Raw genomic sequence first — 21,010 nt, 5'->3', positions numbered from 1 at the left:
ATTCCAATTACAAGCTTTTAAAAGTTGTCTGGGAAGCATATTCAGTTTATAAATAAATATGTTCTTGGTCCATTGAGCATGCAGGAGACAAGGAGTGAGGACACCTGTGACTCACTCCTTCGACTCGCAGAAACTAGGAATGTCGCACAGGTAGGTAGTGCAGTCAGACCTAAAGGAGATTACTCAGTATCGTCCGTCTCTATCTGACCAACAGCATTGGAGGAAGTCCTCTCCTGCTCTTTGTGGCTGGGATGATAGATTCCATTGAAGTAAATGCTAAAACTCCCATAGACTTCAAAGGGGCCGAGATTCACCCTTAATGACACTGAAATGACAGTATGGTTGGGGTCTTTGATTGTTTCCGTTTTTGAGAGACATCCATGTCTGGGATTTCTTTAAAAAAGCATATTCTAGATACAGTGACCAGGGAAAAAACATTCTATCTAGTTTGATGTTCTTTTTTGCACTTGCTACATTATTCACATAGACTGTACATTTATCATTGCTTTTGGTAGTCTATTCCTCTGCCACTATCATTATGTTAACAATATTATTCTACCCTAAATTTACACTTTAGGCCATTACTACTTGTCTTATCTTCCAAATTCTTAATTAACAGGTAGAGGTGTGGTTTAAATGTGTGGGGGTTTTTTTTTTAGGGCATTTGTAATTATGATTTTATTATTTTCCTATTTTATTTTAGCACAACTTGGGCTTTCGGGGGGTTCTCCATGTCATGTTATGGGGTTCAACCCAGACCAGTGAGAGGTTGTCACTGCTTGTCCTGTAACCCTGAGTGCCTTAAAATGCTCTGCTCCTGTAGCTCTCTGTTTTGACACTCCCAGCCATCATACAAGCATGCACTGAGACTGTGTGTGTTAAGCAGCCCTGGTTCAGCTGGTTTGACTCCAGCAGCCTGCTTGTTACACCACAGCCACATACTCTGGTCACCACCAGCCTTGGTTACTCCTGGCCATGGTGACTCCAACACTTTCCCCAGTCCTGAATTTCCCCCAGTATCCTGAAATGTCTGCCCTGAAATCTTCAGCCCTTTCCTGGAACATCCAGAGAAGTTATAAGGCTTGTTGCTCCTTTAAAGAGATAAAAGCACAGCTGCTTGTTGCTTTAACGGGAGTTAATCATCAGTCCAGTTCAAACACAGCACTGGTTTGATTTAGATTAATAGTAAACAAATGTACTGACAAACAGAGAGAGGTTTTAATTGAATTCAAGTATAAGGGATAAAATCAGAAATGGTTACAAACAAATAAAAGTGAAAACAGACACAAAATTAATCTAGCAAGATGTTCAAGATGTTTTTTCTCTGACCCACCAGCTTTTTACTGTCTGGCCCGGCTAAGATCTGTTCACAGAGGTCAAATCGCTTGGTTTCTTTGTCTCCTTAAGGTTTAGGATAATGTAGGTGTTTGTTCCCCCTCTTTATAGTTCAATGAACCTTTGAAATATATTCTCTGAAGGGTACTTCTAGATAAAGTGAATTAGTTCCTGCTTAGTAAAGGAGCCATGAGGTCTGGAAGATAAGGCTTCATGCTGGTTTGTCCTCTGTTGGCGGTTGCTACTATACAAATTATCTATTCCTACTGCAACCTCTGATACAAATGAATAGCACAGTGAATTTAGTCACAGACTTTAAAGCGTAATACTAGTGAGAATCCATAATTTTACACACCGCATTGTTACGTATATTTTATAATGATGTTCTTGCCAGTGTGGTGTTTGTCAAATGATACCTCACAAGGCATATTTTATATAAAAATCTCTGCAGTAGTGTATAGGGTGTGAGTGCGGGGGTGCCTAGAGTCATGCTCCATGCTTGCTTTTCACCTGCTCAGAGCCTAGGCTCCAGTTGATCTCTTTATCTGCAGCCTTTCCCATGGGATTATGCCCAAGAGCCCAGGCTTCAAACTCTGCCAGACCTGTCACAAGACCTTCCCCCTCAGCAATGGGCATTGTAGCTGCCTTGGAGAGACTCATGTCCTCTTCAAGTGCTAGGTCTACTCCAGATTCAAAAGCACACCCAGAAAACAGAGAGGACACACTGAAACTACTGCTTTATGGAGTGCTTTCTGAGATCTCCCTCCCCCCACCCCATGACATCAGCCTCAGCCATGCAGTCTGCTCCAGTGACTGCACAGAGCTTGACTCAGGTAAGCAAAGACCCTGGGGGCCTACAGAATCTTCAAGACCGAAAAAGAAGAGACCTCATTCTCCTGAAAGAGAGACCAAAAGAAGGGGAAAGCCACCTTCTTGACTTTGGAACAAGGAGAACTTGCACCCTGGTATGCGTACCACTGAGGCTTGGTACCTCTTGTCACGTACCAAGAAACCTCACAGCAGGTAATCTCGAGTGGCATCAGTGGTGATACCAGAATTGGTACCTTCTAAGCATAAGGATTCCTCTAAGACCAAGGTCTCAAAGTAATCATCCTCTTGCCGTCCTTCTCAGGCTATGGTAAAGAGAGCATGGACTGCCCCTCTGTCCTGTCCCTGGTACCTCCCAACGTGCAGACTCCTGAGGAACGCTATCCAGGTTCCCTTCTCGGTGGGGCCTCCAAATCCTGAAAGAGCCTGAATCCCCTTCATTAAGTGGTACCAAGAGAGGTTTCCCACTGGTACTGACTTTTCCTCCAGAGCAAGCTTACCCTCTGGTTCTTCTGCATCCTTGCACAAATGCTTGACCGCTAATTACTGATACCTCACTAACCTCTGGGTATTGACACTTCTTGCTCCTCTTCTGGATGTAGGTGAAGATGCTTCTTCTGACTCAGATGTGTCCGTACAGGATTCCACCTTTTCCCTTCCAGCCTCCCTCTCTTGAGGTGCATCCTGAAGAAAAGCCCCCCCAACAGCTGACTGACATGTCAGCCTGGCAAGAGCAGCCTTGGGGTCTTGCCCCCTTTCTTATGTCTCACCACAGTGAGTGTTTTGGAACCTTTGGGTCCTTTATGGTGAATAGTTCTACAGGGTGCCCTCACATAAGAGGTCCCACCAAGAACACCAGTACTGGCTCCCTTTCTGCAGAAGAATCCCCAAACAGTAGGAGCTAGGTGCAGAAGAGGAGACACCACCTCACAAAACCTCCTTCTCTCCAGATGAGGCTCTTATGCCCCCCTAGCCCTACATGAATGATTTCAAGGCCTTTCAAAACCTCATGAAAAGGATCGGAGAGGCCTTACAGGTCCCTGATGGAGGAGATACAGGAATCTCAACTTTTTTTGCTGGACATTCTACACACTTTCCCCAGGGCAAAATTGTTTTGCCTATCAATGATGCTGTGTTGTTGCCAGCCCGTACGGTGTGGCAAACACCACCTGTAAGCAGGCGGATTAAAAACAACTATATCCTGGCCAGGGGTTCGGACTTTCTTTTCTCCCATCCTACCCCAACTCAGTTTTTCATACTGTCAGTGAAAGAAATAGACAGTATTGGTCTAGATCAACACCTTCTGATGAGGAACTTAAACACTTGGACCTTCTCGGCCACAAAATCTACTCCCTAGTTAGTCACTTTATAGTTATGAATGTCCAAGTATCAGGTCTTAATGGCAAAATATGACTATACAAATTATTCAGATTTTCTCATTTTATTGAACATGTGCCACAAGATCAGAGGAAACAGTTTCAGGTTCTCATTGCAAAAGGCCAGACGATTGCCAAGGCTTCCCATAAGGCCTCACTCAACGTGACTGACATAGCTTTATCCTCTATGGCTATGTCGGCGTTCTGTTCAAAGGGATGTCATGGTAACAACTCCCTGGGAGACACCCTCCTTACCACTTGGCCTCATGCCCTACTGTATGCTTACCTCTAAATGCCGCTGCTTCTCAAGGTCATGAACAAATTGAAACAGGAGAGATTGGTGGCCATCCTCAGGGCTCCATCTTGGCCAAGATAGGTACAGTTCCCAGATCTGGTCTGCCTCTCTCTGTGATCGCCGCTTCACCTCCCTCTGACAATAGATCACCTGATCCAAGATCCACCCCAACCTCCTGTCGTTACACCTCAAGGCCTGGCTCCTTGATGGCATACTGGCATAGAACAGGATTGCTCTGCAGAGTTACTTAAAATTCTGTGGAATCACAAGGACAATTTACCTGCAGAAGTAGAAGTGTTTCAAATCATAATGTGCCCAACAATTCATACCTTCTCTTGAGTCTCCTCATGCACTTTCTCAATTACCTGCTAAATTTAAAAAACATGGGTTTATCTATGAACTCAGTTAAGGTTCACCTGGCTGCCATTTCAAAGGTTTTCAGTCTTCACTCACTCCACCCACTGAGAGATTAATTAAGGATTTGTTTAATCTTTTTCCTCCCATCAAAGAACATACTCCACCATGGGACTTCCATTTAGTCTTCAATGCCCTTGAGAACATCCCATTTGAACAATGGGGAATTGTTCCTTCTTCTTTGGTCCTTTAAGACCTTGTTGCTTATAGTCATTTCATAGATTTCATAGATTATAGGACTGGAAGGGACCTCGAGAGGTCATCGAGTCCAGTCCCCTGCCCGCATGGCAGGACCAAATACTGTCTAGACCATCCCGGATAGACATTTATCTAACCTACTCTTAAATATCTCCAGAGACGGAGATTCCACAACGTCCCTAGGCAATTTGTTCCAGTGTTTAACCACCCTGACAGTTAGGAACTTTTTCCTAATGTCCAACCTAGACCTCCCTTGCTGCAGTTTAAACCCATTGCTTCTGGTTCTATCCTTAGAGGCTAAGGTGAATAAGTTCTCTCCCTCCTCCTTATGACACCCTTTTAGATACCTGAAAACTGCTATCATGTCCCCTCTCAGTCTTCTCTTTTCCAAACTAAACAAACCCAATTCTTTCAGCCTTCCTTCATAGGTCATGTTCTCAAGACCTTTAATCATTCTTGTTGCTCTTCTTTGGACCCTTTCCAATTTCTCCACATCTTTTTTAAAATGCGGCGCCCAGAACTGGACACAATACTCCAGCTGAGGCCTAACCAGAGCAGAGTAGAGCGGAAGAATGACTTCTCGTGTCTTGCTCACAACACACCTGTTAATACATCCCAGAATCATGTTTGCTTTTTTTGCAACAGCATCACACTGTTGACTCATATTTAGCTTGTGGTCCACTATAACCCCTAGATCCCTTTCTGCCGTACTCCTTCCTAGACAGTCTTTTCCCATTCTGTATGTGTGAAATTGATTTTTCCTTCCTAAGTGGAGCACTTTGCATTTGTCTTTGTTAAACTTCATCCTGTTTAACTCAGACCATTTCTCCAATTTGTCCAGATCATTTTGAATTATGACCTGTCCTCCAAAGTAGTTGCAATCCCTCCCAGTTTGGTATCATCCGCAAACTTAATAAGCATACTTTCTATGCCAATATCTAAGTCGTTGATGAAGATATTGAACAGAGCCGGTCCCAAAACAGACCCCTGAGGTACCCCACTCGTTACGCCTTTCCAGCAGGATTGGGAACCATTAATAACAACTCTCTGAGTACGGTTATCCAGCCAGTTATGCACCCACCTTATAGTAGCCCCATCTAAATTGTATTTGCCTAGTTTATTGATAAGAATGTCATGCGAGACCGTATCAAATGCCCTACTAAAGTCTAGGTATACCACATCCACCGCTTCACCCTTATCCACAAGGCTCGTTATCCTATCAAAGAAAGCTATCAGATTGGTTTGACATGATCTGTTCTTCACAAATCCATGCTGGCTGTTCCCTATCACCTTACCACCTTCCAAGTGTTTGCAGATGATTTCCTTAATTACTTGCTCCATTATCTTCCCTGTCATCACTTTACCCAAAAGAGGAGGAGAACTAGGAGCTCTTATGGTTGACCCATTGTGCATGGTGTTCTATTGCAATAAGATGACATTGTGTTCCCATCCTTGCTTTCTACCTAAAGTTTTGTCAACATTTCATAATAATCAGGACATTCACCTACTGGTGAGTACTCCTTGAGAAAGGCAGCTAGTCTCCATACTGACTGTAAGAAGAGATCTTGCCTTTTACTTTAACATGACTAAGCCCATCAGAGCTTCTCCCAAAATCTTTATATCCATTGTAGAAAGAATGAAAGGTCAGCTCATTTCCACCAAAAGACTGTCAAAATGGGTTTCAGGATGCATCTTAATCTGATATGATGTCTTACGAGATGCATCCTCCACCTAGGGTGATTGCCCATTCCACCAGGGCTCAGTCTACCTCTTTGCTTTACTGAGGAACGTTATTCATCTCAGACATTTGTAAGGCTGCCACCTGGTCTTGGGTGCACATGTTTTCCCAAGACTGTTATTGTGTGTGCTTGTCGCGCAGACATGGCCTTTGGTGAGACTGTTCTGTGATCAATGCTGAATCCACCTCCTCAGCACCCTCCTCCATATTGAGGTACTGCTCAGGAATCTCCTGACGTGGAGGAGGAGGAGAGGTTATTTACCTGGACAGTAACTGGCGTAAAATGTTTTGTCCCTATGGGTGCTGCAATATCCACCATCATTCTCTCTGGACTTGGTGACTGAGAAGGAACTGAAGCTGTGGTGGGTCTGTCCCTCCCTATGTACTCTCATCCTGGATCACAAAGTGTTGGGTGTGCAGGTGCAGACTCATGGACACTGTTGACAAAGTCTCCACTCAAGAGGGCATGGGCACACACGTTTGATGTGGAGCACACACAGGGACACAACATCTAGAAAAACTCCAGTTACTGTACAAAGTAACTAACCTTGCTTTCATCTGTATAGGCAGTAGAGGAGGATCATAGGGTTAGAAGGGACTGTAAGGATTATCTAGTCTAACCCCCTGCCAAGATGCACGATTTGTTGTGTCTAAACCCTCCAAGACAGATGGCTACCCAGCCTCTTTTGAAAACCTCCAGTGAAGGAGCTTCCACAACCTCCCTAGGCTGTACTAAAGGAGGATTGCCTACCAAGCAGAGACAGAGATGATGAGCATAATAGTAACATAACTGAGCAAAGAATGAGTTCATGAATGATAGTTAGAAAATATTGGGAATAGGTTATTTGGTTACATGAATGAAGCTGCTGCAGTAAGGTAACTATAACCCAAATCTCTGCTTTTCATAAGGATGAAGTATGTACAAGGTTTCAGACAACCAGCAGCTACTTTTATATGAGTGAGCCAGTTATCTCAATGCTTAGTATACATTTCTGGGTGGCTTCCTTACTTGTGAAGGTGGGCAGCACTGTTTTATGTAGTCTTTGTGTTTGTTCACTCCATCTTTAAATGTAGTGGTAAGGGCATGTGCTTGCATTAGCTTTAGAGGTTGAGGGGAGAGGAGCTGAGCCTGAGTCTTCCTAGCATTGTTGCTATAAAGACCAGACAGCCACATTAAGAGGTGTTGTTCAGCAGCTGATAGGTTTGACAGGGAGCAGGTAATAAGAGAGAGAGGGCTTTCTAGGTAGAATGGCATATTACCAGGAAGGCTGAAGTTCTGGGATGACAAGGGGAAGAGGAAAAGAAATAACTTGGGTTTCTTCTTGTTTTTGGGTGTAAGGCAAACTAGGGAAAACTGAGGGTATGTCTGCACTACGAAATTAGGTTGATTTTATATAAGTTGATTTTTAGAAATCGATTTTATACAGTCGATTTGCGTATGTCCACGCTAAGCGCATTAAGTTGGTGGAGTGTGTCCTCACTACTATGGCTGTCATCGACTTATGGAGCGCTGCACTGTGGGTAGCTATCCCACAGTTCCCGCAGTCTCCCCCGCCCATTGGAATTCTGGGTTAAGCTCCCAATGCCTGATGGGGCAAAAACATTGTCGCGGGTCATTTTGGGTACATGTCGTCAGTCTCCCCTCCCTCCGTGAAAGCAATGGCAGACAATCGTTTCGCGCCTTTTTTCCGCGCAGACGCCATACCACGGCAAGCGTGCAGCCCGCTCAGCTCAGCTCACCGACAGCGCCGCTGTTGTGTCCTGGGTGCTGCCGTCAGCAGACGGTGCAGTAGGACTGCTAACCATTGTCATACACCACTTCTGCTGCAACTCTGCTCTGCTGCTATTGCCTCGATAGCGAATTTCTCCATGTTGTCTGTCATGGGCTCTCGGGTACGTGTGTTCTTCCTCGGGAAATGTGTGTGGTGCTAACTGTCATCCTCCACCACTTCCACTGCAACTCTGCTCTCCTGGTGTCATGAATCCATCTCGCAGGTCCTCTCGTTGTTCTGTATAAATATCTATTTTCATGGCATCCGTTGTCATCCACCGATTCCACTGCAACTCTGCTTTCCTGCTCTCCTTCAGACGCCATACCACGGCAAGCGTGGAGCCTGCTCAGCTCACCGCTGCTGTTGTGAGCATTGTAAACACCTTGCGTATTATCCTGCAGTATGTGCAGAACCTGCAAAAGCAGGCGAGGAGGCGATGACAGCGCAATCACGATAGTGATGAGGACATGGATACAGAGTTCTCTCAAAGCATGGGCCCTGACAATTTGGACATCATGGCGGTAATGGGGCAGGTTCATGCCATGGAACGCTGATTCTGGGCCTGGGAAACAAGCACAGACTGGTGGGACCGCATAGTGTTGCAGGTCTGGGATGATTCCCAGTGGCTGCGAAACTTTTGCATGCATAAGGGCACTTTCATGGAACTTTGTGACTTGCTTTCCCCCTGACCTGAAGCGCAAGAATACCAAGATGAGAGCAGCCCTCACAGTTGAGAAGCGAGTGGCGATAGCCCTCTGGAAGCTTGCAACGCCAGACAGCTACCAGTCAGTTGGGAATCAATTTGGAGTGGGTAAATCTACTGTGGGGGCTGCTGTGATCCAAGTAGCCAACTCAATCACTGAGCTGCTGCTATCAAGGGTAGTGACTCTGGGAAATGTGCAGGTCATAGTGGATGGCTTTGCTGCAATGGAGTTCCCTAACTGTGGTGGGGTGATAGACGGAACGCATATCCCTATCTTGGGACCGGACTACCTTGGCAGCCAGTACGTAAACCACAAGGGGTACTTTTCAATGGTGCTGCAAGCACTGGTGGATCACAAGGGACGTTTCACCGACATCAGTGTGGGATGGCCGGGAAAGGTGCATGATGCTCGCATCTTCAGGAACTCTGGTCTGTTTGAACAGCTGCAGGAAGGGACTTACTTCCCAGACCAGAAAATTACCATTGGGGATATTGAAATGCCTATAGTTATCCTTGGGGACCCAACCTACCCATTAATGCCATGGCTCATGAAGCCATACACAGACACTCTGGACAGTAGTAAGGAGCTGTTCAACTATAGGCTGAGCAAGTGCAGAATGGTGGTAGAATGTGCATTTGGACATTTAAAAGCTCGCTGGCGCAGTTTACTGACTAGGTTAGACCTAGCGAAACCAATATTCTCATTGTTATTGCTGCTTGCTGTGTACTCCACAATATCTGTGAGAGTAAGGGGGAGACATTTATGGCGGGGTGGGAGGTTGAGGCAAATCGCCTGGCGCTGGATTGATCGCTGTCCGTTGATCCAGCGGGTAATGTAGACAAGCCCTCAGTGTTTCCTTTTAAATGCAAAAGAGAGTCAACATTTAGCTTTGGATCCTACATAAGATGATTACCCTTGACCTACTCTAAAACTATATAGTCAGTACCTTATTATTCCAGTTATGTGAAACAGTTTTAAATATTTTTCAATTTCAGGAATCCCTTATTGCAATTATGGGGCTAACTTTTTTCTATGTGTAGAATGAATAACTGCATTTGCAGTGATGTGTGGTTCTCAAACTACTTTGTGACTGGAAGTTGTACCTAAATAACTTGAATGTGTTTGAAGTTTTGGTCCATGAGATTTTTTGAGATGAGAGAGCAGTCAGTGAAAATTTAGTTAATTCAGAGTATACCCTGTATAGAGGAGACTCCAGTCTTCCCAGAAATTGTTGCTATAAATACAATAGAATCCTGGTAGAACCATGAAACACCTGGAAACTCCTGCTGTAAAGCATTCAAACAACTGCACAGCTCATTATCAGAGCTATTAAATATTCAACCTGTGTAATGTTGCATGTACCACTTTTCCCTCTGTTTAAAGGGTCCAAGTGTAATAACTTCAGTATGCTGTGAATGAAGGTCACATTTCTAATGAGGGGGGTTCTGGCTTCAGAATGCCATATTTGAAAGGGTAAGAACATGCTTAATTTATCAGTAAGCTATATTTGTCAGGTAGACTCAGCTCATCCATGAGTTCTTTACACAAAGTTTTTAATATTTCTTATTAAGGTAGTGATTCCCAACCTGTGGGGTAGGTCCCTGGGATGAGACCATTTGAGGAGGGCATATTAATTCCTACTTATGCTACTCTGCCTGTAGCTCCAGAGATGAAAAAACTAAGCAAAGCAGAGCTCCAAGAAGCTCCCTACCTCCTGTGTCTAAATAACCTCTCTGTGATGGGGAGGAGATGGGGCAATGAGCAAAGCAGTAGAGAAATGAGAGGAGTGGTGGGGTGAGGTTGGGGAAACTACTGTAATCCTGTCTTCTCAGTAAAAGGGTGGTTGGTAACTATGGGAATGTGCTACTTTTTAGTTTCCGCCCTAGTTGGGAGAGAAGGCGGCAGCTCTTTTGAAGCCACCTGTTTGCCTCTTCTTGGTGCTTTTGTATTCCAATACAGCAAAGTCATTGGCAGGGGTGTTTCTGAAGCAGCCATTCACCTGGACTAGAATAAACAGGCAGACAATGAATTTCTCACAGCAACTCAAGTGGCTCCTCCCAGGACTCTGTGTGTGTGTGTGTGTGTGTGTGTGTGTGTGTGTACACATACTGTGTGCTGTGTTCATATGAAGGTAGGGGTAGCAAAACTTCACTTAACTTCCATCAATTATTTGTGAGCACAAGTTGAGGAGACTCTTGATGGGAAAGGAAATAGGAAGTCTGTTTCTTATGAGTAATAGCTTTATAGAGAGTGAAGATGGGGATGTTTTGAGACTTTTGGTTGTGGTATTTTTACTTGATTTCCAAAAGAGAGTTTCTCTATCACATGCAGTTAAAATAAGACCGAAAAACGTTTGTTCTCTCTCTGTCAGTAACAGAAATGAGCACAATAAAATATGGCATCAGCATGTAACATTTGTCATATAGAGCAGACAGGCTACAGTTTCATTTTTTGAAAACTAAAGACAACGGCTTAGAGGAACTGTGTGGAATATGTCTCACTCAGAAGCATTTTGGTAGCAGATGTTTTATTTTGAAATAATTTTAGCCCAAGTAATCTGAAAAAGTAATTGTCATTTGGGGTTTGAGTTTTGGCATTCTGCAGCATTCCTTTGGTTCAAAGGATATTTTGTATAAAAGAAACTTCTAATAGTATAACTGGCTTATGATAATGCATATTTCTTATGGCTATGTAACAGAAAACTTCCTGGTGTATGGGGTTTGAGAACAAAATGGTGTACTCTGCAGTTCTCTAAAGCTGTAATTTCAAGCATGTTGCATGATGATGTTACATGATTATCATCAGTCTCCACTAAATAACAGAATGTCCTCATGGGATTTGTTCAGTACTAATAAAAAAGTACAGTGTGAAATGTTATAGATGTTTAATAAGTAAAGACATATCTTCAAGAAGATACTATTTTGTAAGACAGTCTCATTGGAGAACTGCAGGTTTTTGCCTGGCCACAAATATAAAACAATTCTAGAGAGCTGTGCTGAAGTACAGCAACAAGATTTATACCAGCCATTGCCGGATCGGTCTAGCTATTAAGTGAGTTAATGAGTCAAACGACAAAACATAAAAATCGTAACTACACCAGATTTATGTCCGTGTTCTGTATGCACAGAATCTATTGTGTGTGAGCATTAATCTTTCTCGAAAGTAAAGTTCTGAAATAGACTCAGAGCTTGCCAAACACTGTAGTGACTTCTTATGCTGCTTTGGAAAAACTGCTGCCTCTTTGAACAGTTTTGTCTTAGTTGCCTTACTAAATTAAAATACAAGGACATAGTTAGATGGTTTGAAATTTGAGAAAATAAATGTAGCTCTACAATATCCAATTAGCCTGCCTGACACTGCAATCCACAATCAGAAGAGAATCCTTTACCCTGGCAAGCAGTCTACTGGTTTAGAAAAGTTTGCAGGAGTGGGTCCATGGGTCTATATTCTGAATTTACAAGTTTGTTATCAAGCAGAATGCATTTGAGACTGATTTCAGGCAACTTTAAAAGAAAGTATTGTGAATTGTTTATTACTTTATATTAAATGTCCCTGACATAGAACTTCAGAAAGGTTATTTGCCTTTGAAGATTGGGAGTATTAAAAGAAGTATTGTGAGCAGAACCATGCAGGCATGGGCTCACTTTTACTAACTACTAGACTTTATTATTTTTTAGTTCTAAGGAAAACACCCTGCTGCCACTTAAGTATAGTAAATATGTCAGGATTTGAAATGAGCCAGGAACAGTGCTATTTATTGAGCATAACATACCCTAATGTACATTTCATCTTTTTCCTGCACATGTGCGGGAATGTTCTGACTCTGTGAATAGGTCTTTATCTGTACAATGAAATGTATGTATATCAGTTATATGAAAATTGTAACTTGAAGCAACTCTGATAAAACTGTAAAAGGCTCATTTATTTTTAGATTCTTTTGGTATGTATGTGTATCCTGTTCCCTTTACCACTTTTGATGAAGACAGTCTTTTTAGTAGCCATTACATCAGCTCGAAGGGTAGGGGAGACTCAGGCTCTCGTGGCGAGTCCCTCTTACACAGTGTTTCATAAGGACAGTCACTCTCAGGCCTCATCCCAAATTCCTGCCCAGTTTTGTCTCCGGTCTGAGTTCCATGTGAATCATCACCTCCCAGTTTTCTTTTAATTGTTTAAAGGGGACTCCTCCTACCCATCTCCAAGCAAACACTTTACTGCTTGTTAGTCACCAAGAATGGAATCGATGAGGACAATCACTCAAAGAAGAAAGAATGTTACTTATCCTATAGCAGTGATTCTCAAACTTTTGTACTGGTGACCCCTTTCACATAGCAAGCCTCTGAGTGTGACCTCCCCCCCCCCCCCCGTTATAAATTAAAAACACTTTAAAAAATATATTTAACACCATTATAAATGCTGGAGGCAAAGCGGGGTTTGGGGTCGAGGCTGACAGCTCGTGACCCCCTGAGGGGTCCCAAACCCCAGTTTGAGAACCCCCGTCCTCTAGTAACTGTAGTTCTTTGAGATGTGTTGTCCATGTGGATTCCATAATCTGCCCTTCCCCATTTCTATGGAGTCCTATTCCATGCATTTCTCTGTTTTGTTATCTTATTCTACATGCTTATGTTGACTCTGCTCACTGTTGTCTTTTAATGACATTTCTGTGGCACTGCATTGTTAATTTTTTGAGACTTTCAGGGAAAAACATCTGGGGACTTGGCTCTCTTCAAAATTATGGTGGTAATCTGAGACAGCTGAAAATTAGTCAGTATGAAATATAAATTAGGAATGTGGCAAAAAAATGTATGGTTAGACACATGCTTTTTGAAATACTGTATTTCCATGAGTCTTTACAGATTTCTTCATGTCAACCCTCTGCAATATTTGGATAGGGAAAGTGCTTGATTTATTAAAACTTTATTTTACTCAAAGAAAGGGGAACTGTTTGCAATTGTGTATCATTTCTTTCCTTTGCAAAAAGTCAATGGAAATATTTCTTTATAATGTATAAAATAATTCCTTGGGTATTGAATTTTTCAGTAAATGTCTTGTACCTTTTTATATACTGTGAAGACCTTAAACATAAGCATGCAGCATAATTTCAGCATGTGCAGAAACTCCTTTAAATTACTTTTGACATATGAAAGAACAATATTTACTCAATTCAGTTCAAATTTTCTTTGAGGGCAATTGGCTTTTTCAAACATCTACACCTAGGTACTATCAAAGCTTGATTATTTGTTTTGAAACTCAGCATACCTCAGTAATTATCTACTTAATTTGAATGACCTCTAAATGTAGATAGCCCAACTTTTGCTAGTTTGGGGGAACTGCAGTATGCTATTTCTAATGTGTTGTATACTACTGTTAAAACTTATTAAAATATATTATAGAAAAGTATTATTTACATATTGGCTTAGGTATTTGAAAACTAATTCTGTCGGATAAATATTTAAAACACTGTAGTCCTGATGCTCCAATGCACATGCATATCTGCCATTGATTTCTGTGCAGGTTATAGGCCGTGCACAAGTTTGAAGTGTAGAAGTACAATAATGGATTTTCTAGGTTATTTTTGGTCTAAATGTGAATCCTTTACTGAATCTTTTTTTTCCCTTTTAGTTAAGCTACTACAGTGGCAAAACTTTAACTGGAAAAAACAATACAGCTTAAATGGAAAGTGAAATAGCTGTCTTCCTGTCAAATGCTGGCAGTGAATTTGTACACTCAATCACTGTTGGATATGATATAAAGGAGTATCTTTTCATGGTAAAAATGTGCAGCTAACATAGTCAGGGATGAACATTCATATCCAGTTCATGAATGTTATCTTTTTAATTTATTTCAGCCACAGCCAGGTGTGTTTTGCACACTGCTTCACTTGAAATATTGCTCTTTTGTAGGTCAGGTACTCTGCACAGAGTCTGTTTGACTATATGAAGAAAATCCAAAACGATCTAGGTGCCATGAATAACTTCTGTGAGACATTGCTACAGGTCTTTGAGGATAACCTGCTGAATGACAGGTAATCTTTCTCTCATAAAGGAGTTAGTTGAAACAATGTGCACTGAGCAGATCTTTCAGAGTATGAACAGTTGTCTAAAATTGTACCATGTAAATGTTTTAAGATATTGGGGAAGAAAGAAAATACCTTCAACAAAACCCCCAGAAAAGATGGAATTATGGTATGGTATCGAATATAAAGAAGGAAGCATTTACCTTCGTGCAATACTGAACTTATTGTGATAAGCTGTAATATTTTCATGTAATGCAATATTCTGGGGAGCTGATATTCACCTTGATCGATCGGTCCATCAGCCCTCACAGAGAGAGCGCTGATCACAACACGTCAGTCGTGTTGTTTTAGCCAGTCCTTCAGCCACTTGCTGGCCAGGCTGTCAGTGTTACTGGACATCCAATCAACGTAGCGCACTGCAGTCCAGAACCCCTGAGTGATCCACCAGCCTCAGCCTCCCAAGTAGCTGGGATTACAGGCGTGTGCCACCATGCCCGATGAAGCTGATATTGATGAGATAAAATAAATATATGTGCAATTTGTAGTGCAATCCACCATGTATTTATTTAGGAAGGGTTTCTTTAGGAATATGCAGATTGTAACTCTGTAACATAAAAACAGGCCAGTTGAAAGACCAGTTTTTTTACATAGCACGATTTATTCACCTAAACCCCTCTTACCAAACATGTTTGCAAGTTAGTTTATTTTCCTGGGGATTTTTTTCTGTTCATGACATTTAGCAGAATTTTCAGTCTTACTTTCAGAGTTAACTCAGCAGTGGTAGCTGGGAATGTGTAGCTGTTTTGGCTGTCATACTACATGCTCTAATCCATTCAATAACTAGGCTAAATGAAAAGTTTTTGCAACTTTTAATAAACTCAGTGAAGTATGTTGTTCAGATTCATAAAAATTATCCTACAGGTTTTAGTTGGGTTTCCAGGCCCCTACAGGCTTACATCCACGCTAGCTGTTGACCAGCCTCTTCCCTTTGGCTGCAACAGAATGCAGCCGTGTCAGCCAACTAGAATGATTTAGCCAACTCACAGAAGTTACCTAGCAACCTTCCCCTAGGTGGAGTGGAATTCTAATTTAAATAGCTGTATGGAGATGGGAGGTGTTCCCCCCCCCCCCCACCTTGCTTCCTATAAAAATAAGTGTATAAATGAAATCTGTGCCAAGAAATGTCTTTACGGTGTGTGTATTTTTTACATTAGGGTGTCTGTGCCCTTGCTAAAGATGCTAGATCAGATGCTGGCCAATGGCTGCTTTGATATCTTCACTGCTGAAGAGAAGTAAGTGCTAATTATTCTGCTTTGAAATTGCTGTTTTATATCAGAGGACACTGAAGAGGATAGCTGCTGCTGTAGCTAATTTACGTTTGTGTTGTGTTACTAGTGAGAATGTTGTTAGCAGTTGAATATCAATGTTCTTAAAACATCTCTACCTTGACAGTGGTGCTTTCTCAGAAGATCTTTTCTTCTGTTGAAAAATGCATCAGAAAACCTGATAATTACAATTGCTGGGGGAGTTTTGGTTTCACAATATGCTATGTGCTTTTTTAAATCTTGCAACAGACTAATGTACATATAGTGGTAGTGCCAATGAACAGCTGCCTTAGACTGAGGTGCATGCTATGCTGTATATTAGGCAATTTAATAATTTTGTTTAATTTTCCCTGAAGTTACAATAATCCATTGAGCAGCTATCAAGAAAGGTCAAATCCAGAGGTCAAATATTGGGGCTAAGAGCCTTGGCAGTATATCCCTTTAACCCATTTTAGCTCTCTCTTTATCACTGTTTTATGACCTGCAAATGAACTAGATTCACTCTGCATATTTTCATCTGGAGAAGGTGTGGCAGTGACAGATTCATACAATTGCTGAGAATTGTTGTATAGCCATAACTAGCTGTACATATTCTTGGGAATAAATATATATTGGTCACCACGCGGTGTACGTTTCACTGGCAGTGTTTCCCAATGTGACATGCTGAGGCAAAATGCCTCTGCTGGCCTATCATTTTTAAAAATACATTCTTCTGTGAGTTGCAAGGCAAGGCCCAAAGTTTCCAGTCAAGTTAAATATTCTGGAAGGACTGAATATTCTTGGGACTGAATAAATGTGAATAAGCATTCCATTGGAAGTCTGACAAACAGTATGTCTGCACATCTGCAGATACCTGGCAGAGTTGTACTGCAGTCAGTGCACTATATGCAATTTTATACTGGATTTGGCATCTATTTTAAAAAGTTTCTCTTTATTTTAATGTTAAAATCACTCACAGTGGATGCACTTTAAAAGTTTGTACTGGTCTAAAAGTTTTAACTAATTATTCAAATATTTCCAATTATATGTATAGGGTACATTTCTTAAACTGGTAACATATTTCTAAATGGTAGAAATTGGAATATTAAAGATTAATAAATATCATCACTCTCAAACAAAATAAAACCATATATTAATCTGATGAATTCCTCTCCCTTCCTTATTTAGAGGATTAAGACTCCAAGAACTTCATTTAGAAATCTTGCAATGCAGATCTAATTTATCTGGGAAGAGCTTAGAGGGTGCTGTAGAAGACCCTAAGCTAGCTAGAAAGAGTTCCAGAGTGCAGCCCTATGTTTGCAGTAATTATAGTTTGTTCTGGGAAAATCTTCCTGGGATGGTTAAAAAATAGTTAAATACTGGCCCTGGCTCACTGATGCCTGCTGCATGCAGTGTGAAAGAATATGGGAGTGTGTGACTGCTGGAGCGGATTGCTTGAGCAGAACCACTTGTATGCCCCCCTCGGCCAAAGAAACGTGCCAAAAAGGATGCGAAAATACAATGCAGAATGAGTTGGACTGAATTGCAGACACACTACCCTATAACACGCAGCATGCAATTTCAGAGCTAGAATGTAAATAAAAAGTGCTGGGGGTTAGGTGGCGGGGAGACAGAGGTGAATGCTTTGTCTCATTTTTAATGTCAATATGTGTGTCCCACAAAAAATCGGCTATGAATTATAGTGCTGGTTGATGTTTTCTTTTTTTTAATAACATGAAAAATGTCCTGTTATACAGTACATTACATCTGATCTATAGAGTATGCAACTCTTGCTCAAAAGCCTGAAACATCAGCCTGTAAAATTATTTGTTGGGGTTTTTTCTTAATCTGGGCAACTACGTCTTGGCAAGATCCCCTTGGATTTAGAAAGTTCCAACACCTATGATTATGATGCCAATGACTGCTTAGCCTTCAGCTGACTATTATTAAATTCGTGTTAAAAAAATGAGTATTTGCAAATGCAAATTTCTATTCTGTTACAGTAAAAAAAGGTTTGTATACAGTATACTAGACTTCCCTTTTTCCCAACAGCAGTTGCAAAAAATATTAGCTGTCCACAGCAGGTAAATAATAATTTGTTGCTGAATTCTATAGTTAAGTTATAGCTATTGGATTAATGGTTTGATACCCCTTGGGACATAAATACTTTGCATTAGCCTGAATTGCCACTGGATGTCATTCTTGCTTCACAGGAACAAAGCTTGGAGTGCATGTTCTTGCCTGTTCACAAGATGCCCCCCTAAAGCTGGGTTTGGAAAAGACAGTGGAAAGCATTCTCATAGCTCTGTCTAACTGACTTTTAGTGCTCATGAAATGTGCTGGGCTGACAATGCTAGGATTCTTTAGTATATACTGGACAAATACATCACTTGGCAGTTTCCCCAGAACTGTCCTGTCAGTATGCTTTGACCCTTACTAGATTGGTAACCTATAAGGTTGAGAACGGAGCTGAATCTTCATAATCCATTAAGTCCTTTGCACCTCTGCTGAGGTTGCCAACAAGGAGGCCAATTACCTCCTTGGACACCTGCTTAATAGGAAATGGCATAACCCAACTCTTTCCCTAGGTGACCAAACTGCTGCCAGTAACAACTTTCATTTTCTGTTGCCCTTGGCCAGGTTTGAATCTGTGCTATTGAGGTGAAAAGTCTGTTTGCCATTTCTCATTCACCATCTAGTCTCCTTTTCCCCCCTCTGATAGCTGCAGTACTTTTCCATTGAAGTGTAATGGTTCCTCTGTGCAGGCACACACTGTTCCATAAAACTCTGAATTTTAACCTAATAAAAATTGTGAATTTGTATGGAATTCATATTCACCCATATGGCCTCTTCACCATTCCTCTTCATTTTAAAGAATAATGTAATTCTGGCTGGACCGTTAGTTGGTCAGGAATGATGGCAGAGGCCAAGGCTAGCACATTTGAACAGTATTTTTAAAGTCCATTATAGTCTAGGCCCTGTGTGGAAGGGTTTTCAAAATGCTTGCTGAAGGCTGATCCTGCAAGATGCTTAGTGATTGATGTGAGTGGGAGATGGGGAGCATTTGGCATCTTGCAGGACTGGGCTGTAATACAACAGGCTCAGATTGTGAATCTCTTGCCCTCAGGAGTAGTTCCATTGAAGAAGTATCTAATTCCTGGAGTTAAAAATACTTAGACGTATTCTAGCATACAGTACCTACTAAGTTTGAACAGAATAGTCTCTAAATCATCATTCCATTGCTATAGTGTGCACCTGGCAACATCACATAAGTAGTATCTGTATAGTAACTCCTCACTTAAAGTCGCACAATGCTCCCTTATAATGTTTGTCCACTGCTTGGAGAAAAAGCAGCCCATTGGAGCTAGCTGGTGGGGGCTTGGAACCAGGGTGGACCGGCAGCCCACCATCAGCTCCCCGCTCCCCTAAGTTCCCTGTGCAGCAGCCGCCCAGCAGGCTATCAATTGCCAGCAGTTAGCTGTCTCTCCCCCCACTGCCATGTGCTGCTCCTGCCCTCTGCCTTGGAGCTGCTCCCGGGAGCCTCCTGCTTGCTGTGCAAGGGGGGAAAGAGGTGCTAATGGCAGGGTTTCCCCCTGCTCCTGCCCCCCGCTTACCCCATCTCCGTAGAGCAGGGGGGACACGACAGGGCTCAGGATGGAGGGAGCTTTCTGGCAGCAGCAGCTGTCTCAACTTGCTGATCTACTTAAAAAGGCAATATACCTAGAGTGGGGTCAGTGTACTTAAAGGGGCAATGTGCATCTCTCTCTATCTGCCATGCTGTTTCCCCTCTCTCCATTTGTGCTGCCTTGTAGAGTGTGAGGCTACATTAACAACAATGTGTTAACCCTTGAGGGCTCAGTCGAGTGCTAGTTCATCATTTAGCCAGTAAGGCATTCCCTGGGAAATATCCCACCCTCTTCCAATCCTCTGACTTCACCATCTCAGCCAAGCTTCACAATCATTGCTGTGCACAGTATTAAATTGTTTGTTTGTTTAAAACTTATACTCTGTGTGTGTGTGTGTGTGTGTGTGTGTGTGTGTGTGTGTAAGTGTAATATATATATAAATATATTCTTTTGTCTGGTGAAAAAAATTTCCCTGGAACCTAACTCCTCCCCCCCCCAGCCCCCATTTACATCAATTCTTATGGGGAAATTGGATTTGCTTAACATCCTTTTACTTAGTCGCATTTTTCAGGAACATAACTACAACATTAAGCGAGGAATTACTGTATGTGTTCAGCTATTAGGGCCTCTCATTTCTAAAACCATCGATATAACAGTTTGCAGAAGGTTTTATAAAGTGCCATAAGATGGCATGTGTCATTACTGATGTGGCTCTTAGATTTTAATACTACAGGCGATTCTTTAAGTAGTGGTAATTCCATTCCTTAATAGAGCCTAAGCTGAAAAGGGCACAGCATGGCTCTCCTCTGATTTCAAGACCACCCCAAGTAATGTCATGACTGATCTAATTGAAATGCAGCTCACCTTAAAACAAAAATTCTTTTTGCAGGAACACGTGTGCCCAATTTGCATAATGTAAAGACTTCAGACTGATCTCTTTTCCCCAGATACTGATTCTGTTTCTGCTGGAACCATGCCCACACAGAAGAAGGAATTTTCTCAATTTCCTTTAAAGAGGCCAAGCTATTTGAGTCATCTGAGATCACATATAGGTTAGGTTTAGTTATTACAAATGTGAAATTGGCAGATGACAGAAAGGAAAGTGGGTCTGTTTTAAACACCAAATGCTGCACATAAGGTTACATGTACTAAATTTTTTCCAGATGCTCTGTTCCAATTGGCCTCTTTGTTGCTGTGCTTTTCAGCAATGTCTATATTGTTGAATCAGTTTAAAATCTCACCTAATTCACCATATTGCTGTTATCCTGTGCTGAAAGGCAGGCACGCACTGCAGATACTGTAATTAAACTCCTGTAACTTTCAGCCAGGCTGGAAAATAGCCTTGTGTAATTTGCCAGCCCAGGAAAAGATACCTAGCCTTTTATTATTTAACAACACACACAGTTC

At 41.9% G+C, this 21,010-nt stretch overlaps 1 protein-coding gene across 6 annotated transcripts in view; it reads left to right on the top strand.

The window, feature by feature from the left end:
* Nucleotides 1-21,010, top strand: part of TBCD (tubulin folding cofactor D) — a 268,348-nt gene that overhangs the window by 224,984 nt on the left and 22,354 nt on the right. For all 6 annotated transcript variants that reach the window (XM_065563362.1, XM_065563361.1, XM_042841194.2 and 3 more), the window contains exons 34-35: nucleotides 14,561-14,682; nucleotides 15,888-15,965. In XM_065563362.1, coding sequence (XP_065419434.1) covers nucleotides 14,561-14,682; nucleotides 15,888-15,965 — 200 coding nt within the window. The remainder of the gene's footprint in view (nucleotides 1-14,560; nucleotides 14,683-15,887; nucleotides 15,966-21,010) is intronic.

Source organism: Chrysemys picta, chromosome 12, assembly GCF_011386835.1.
Source record: "Chrysemys picta bellii isolate R12L10 chromosome 12, ASM1138683v2, whole genome shotgun sequence".
NCBI classification, from domain to species: domain Eukaryota; kingdom Metazoa; phylum Chordata; order Testudines; family Emydidae; genus Chrysemys; species Chrysemys picta.
Note: the sequence above shows the minus strand (reverse complement) of the source record. Positions and strands in the feature narration are given on the sequence as shown.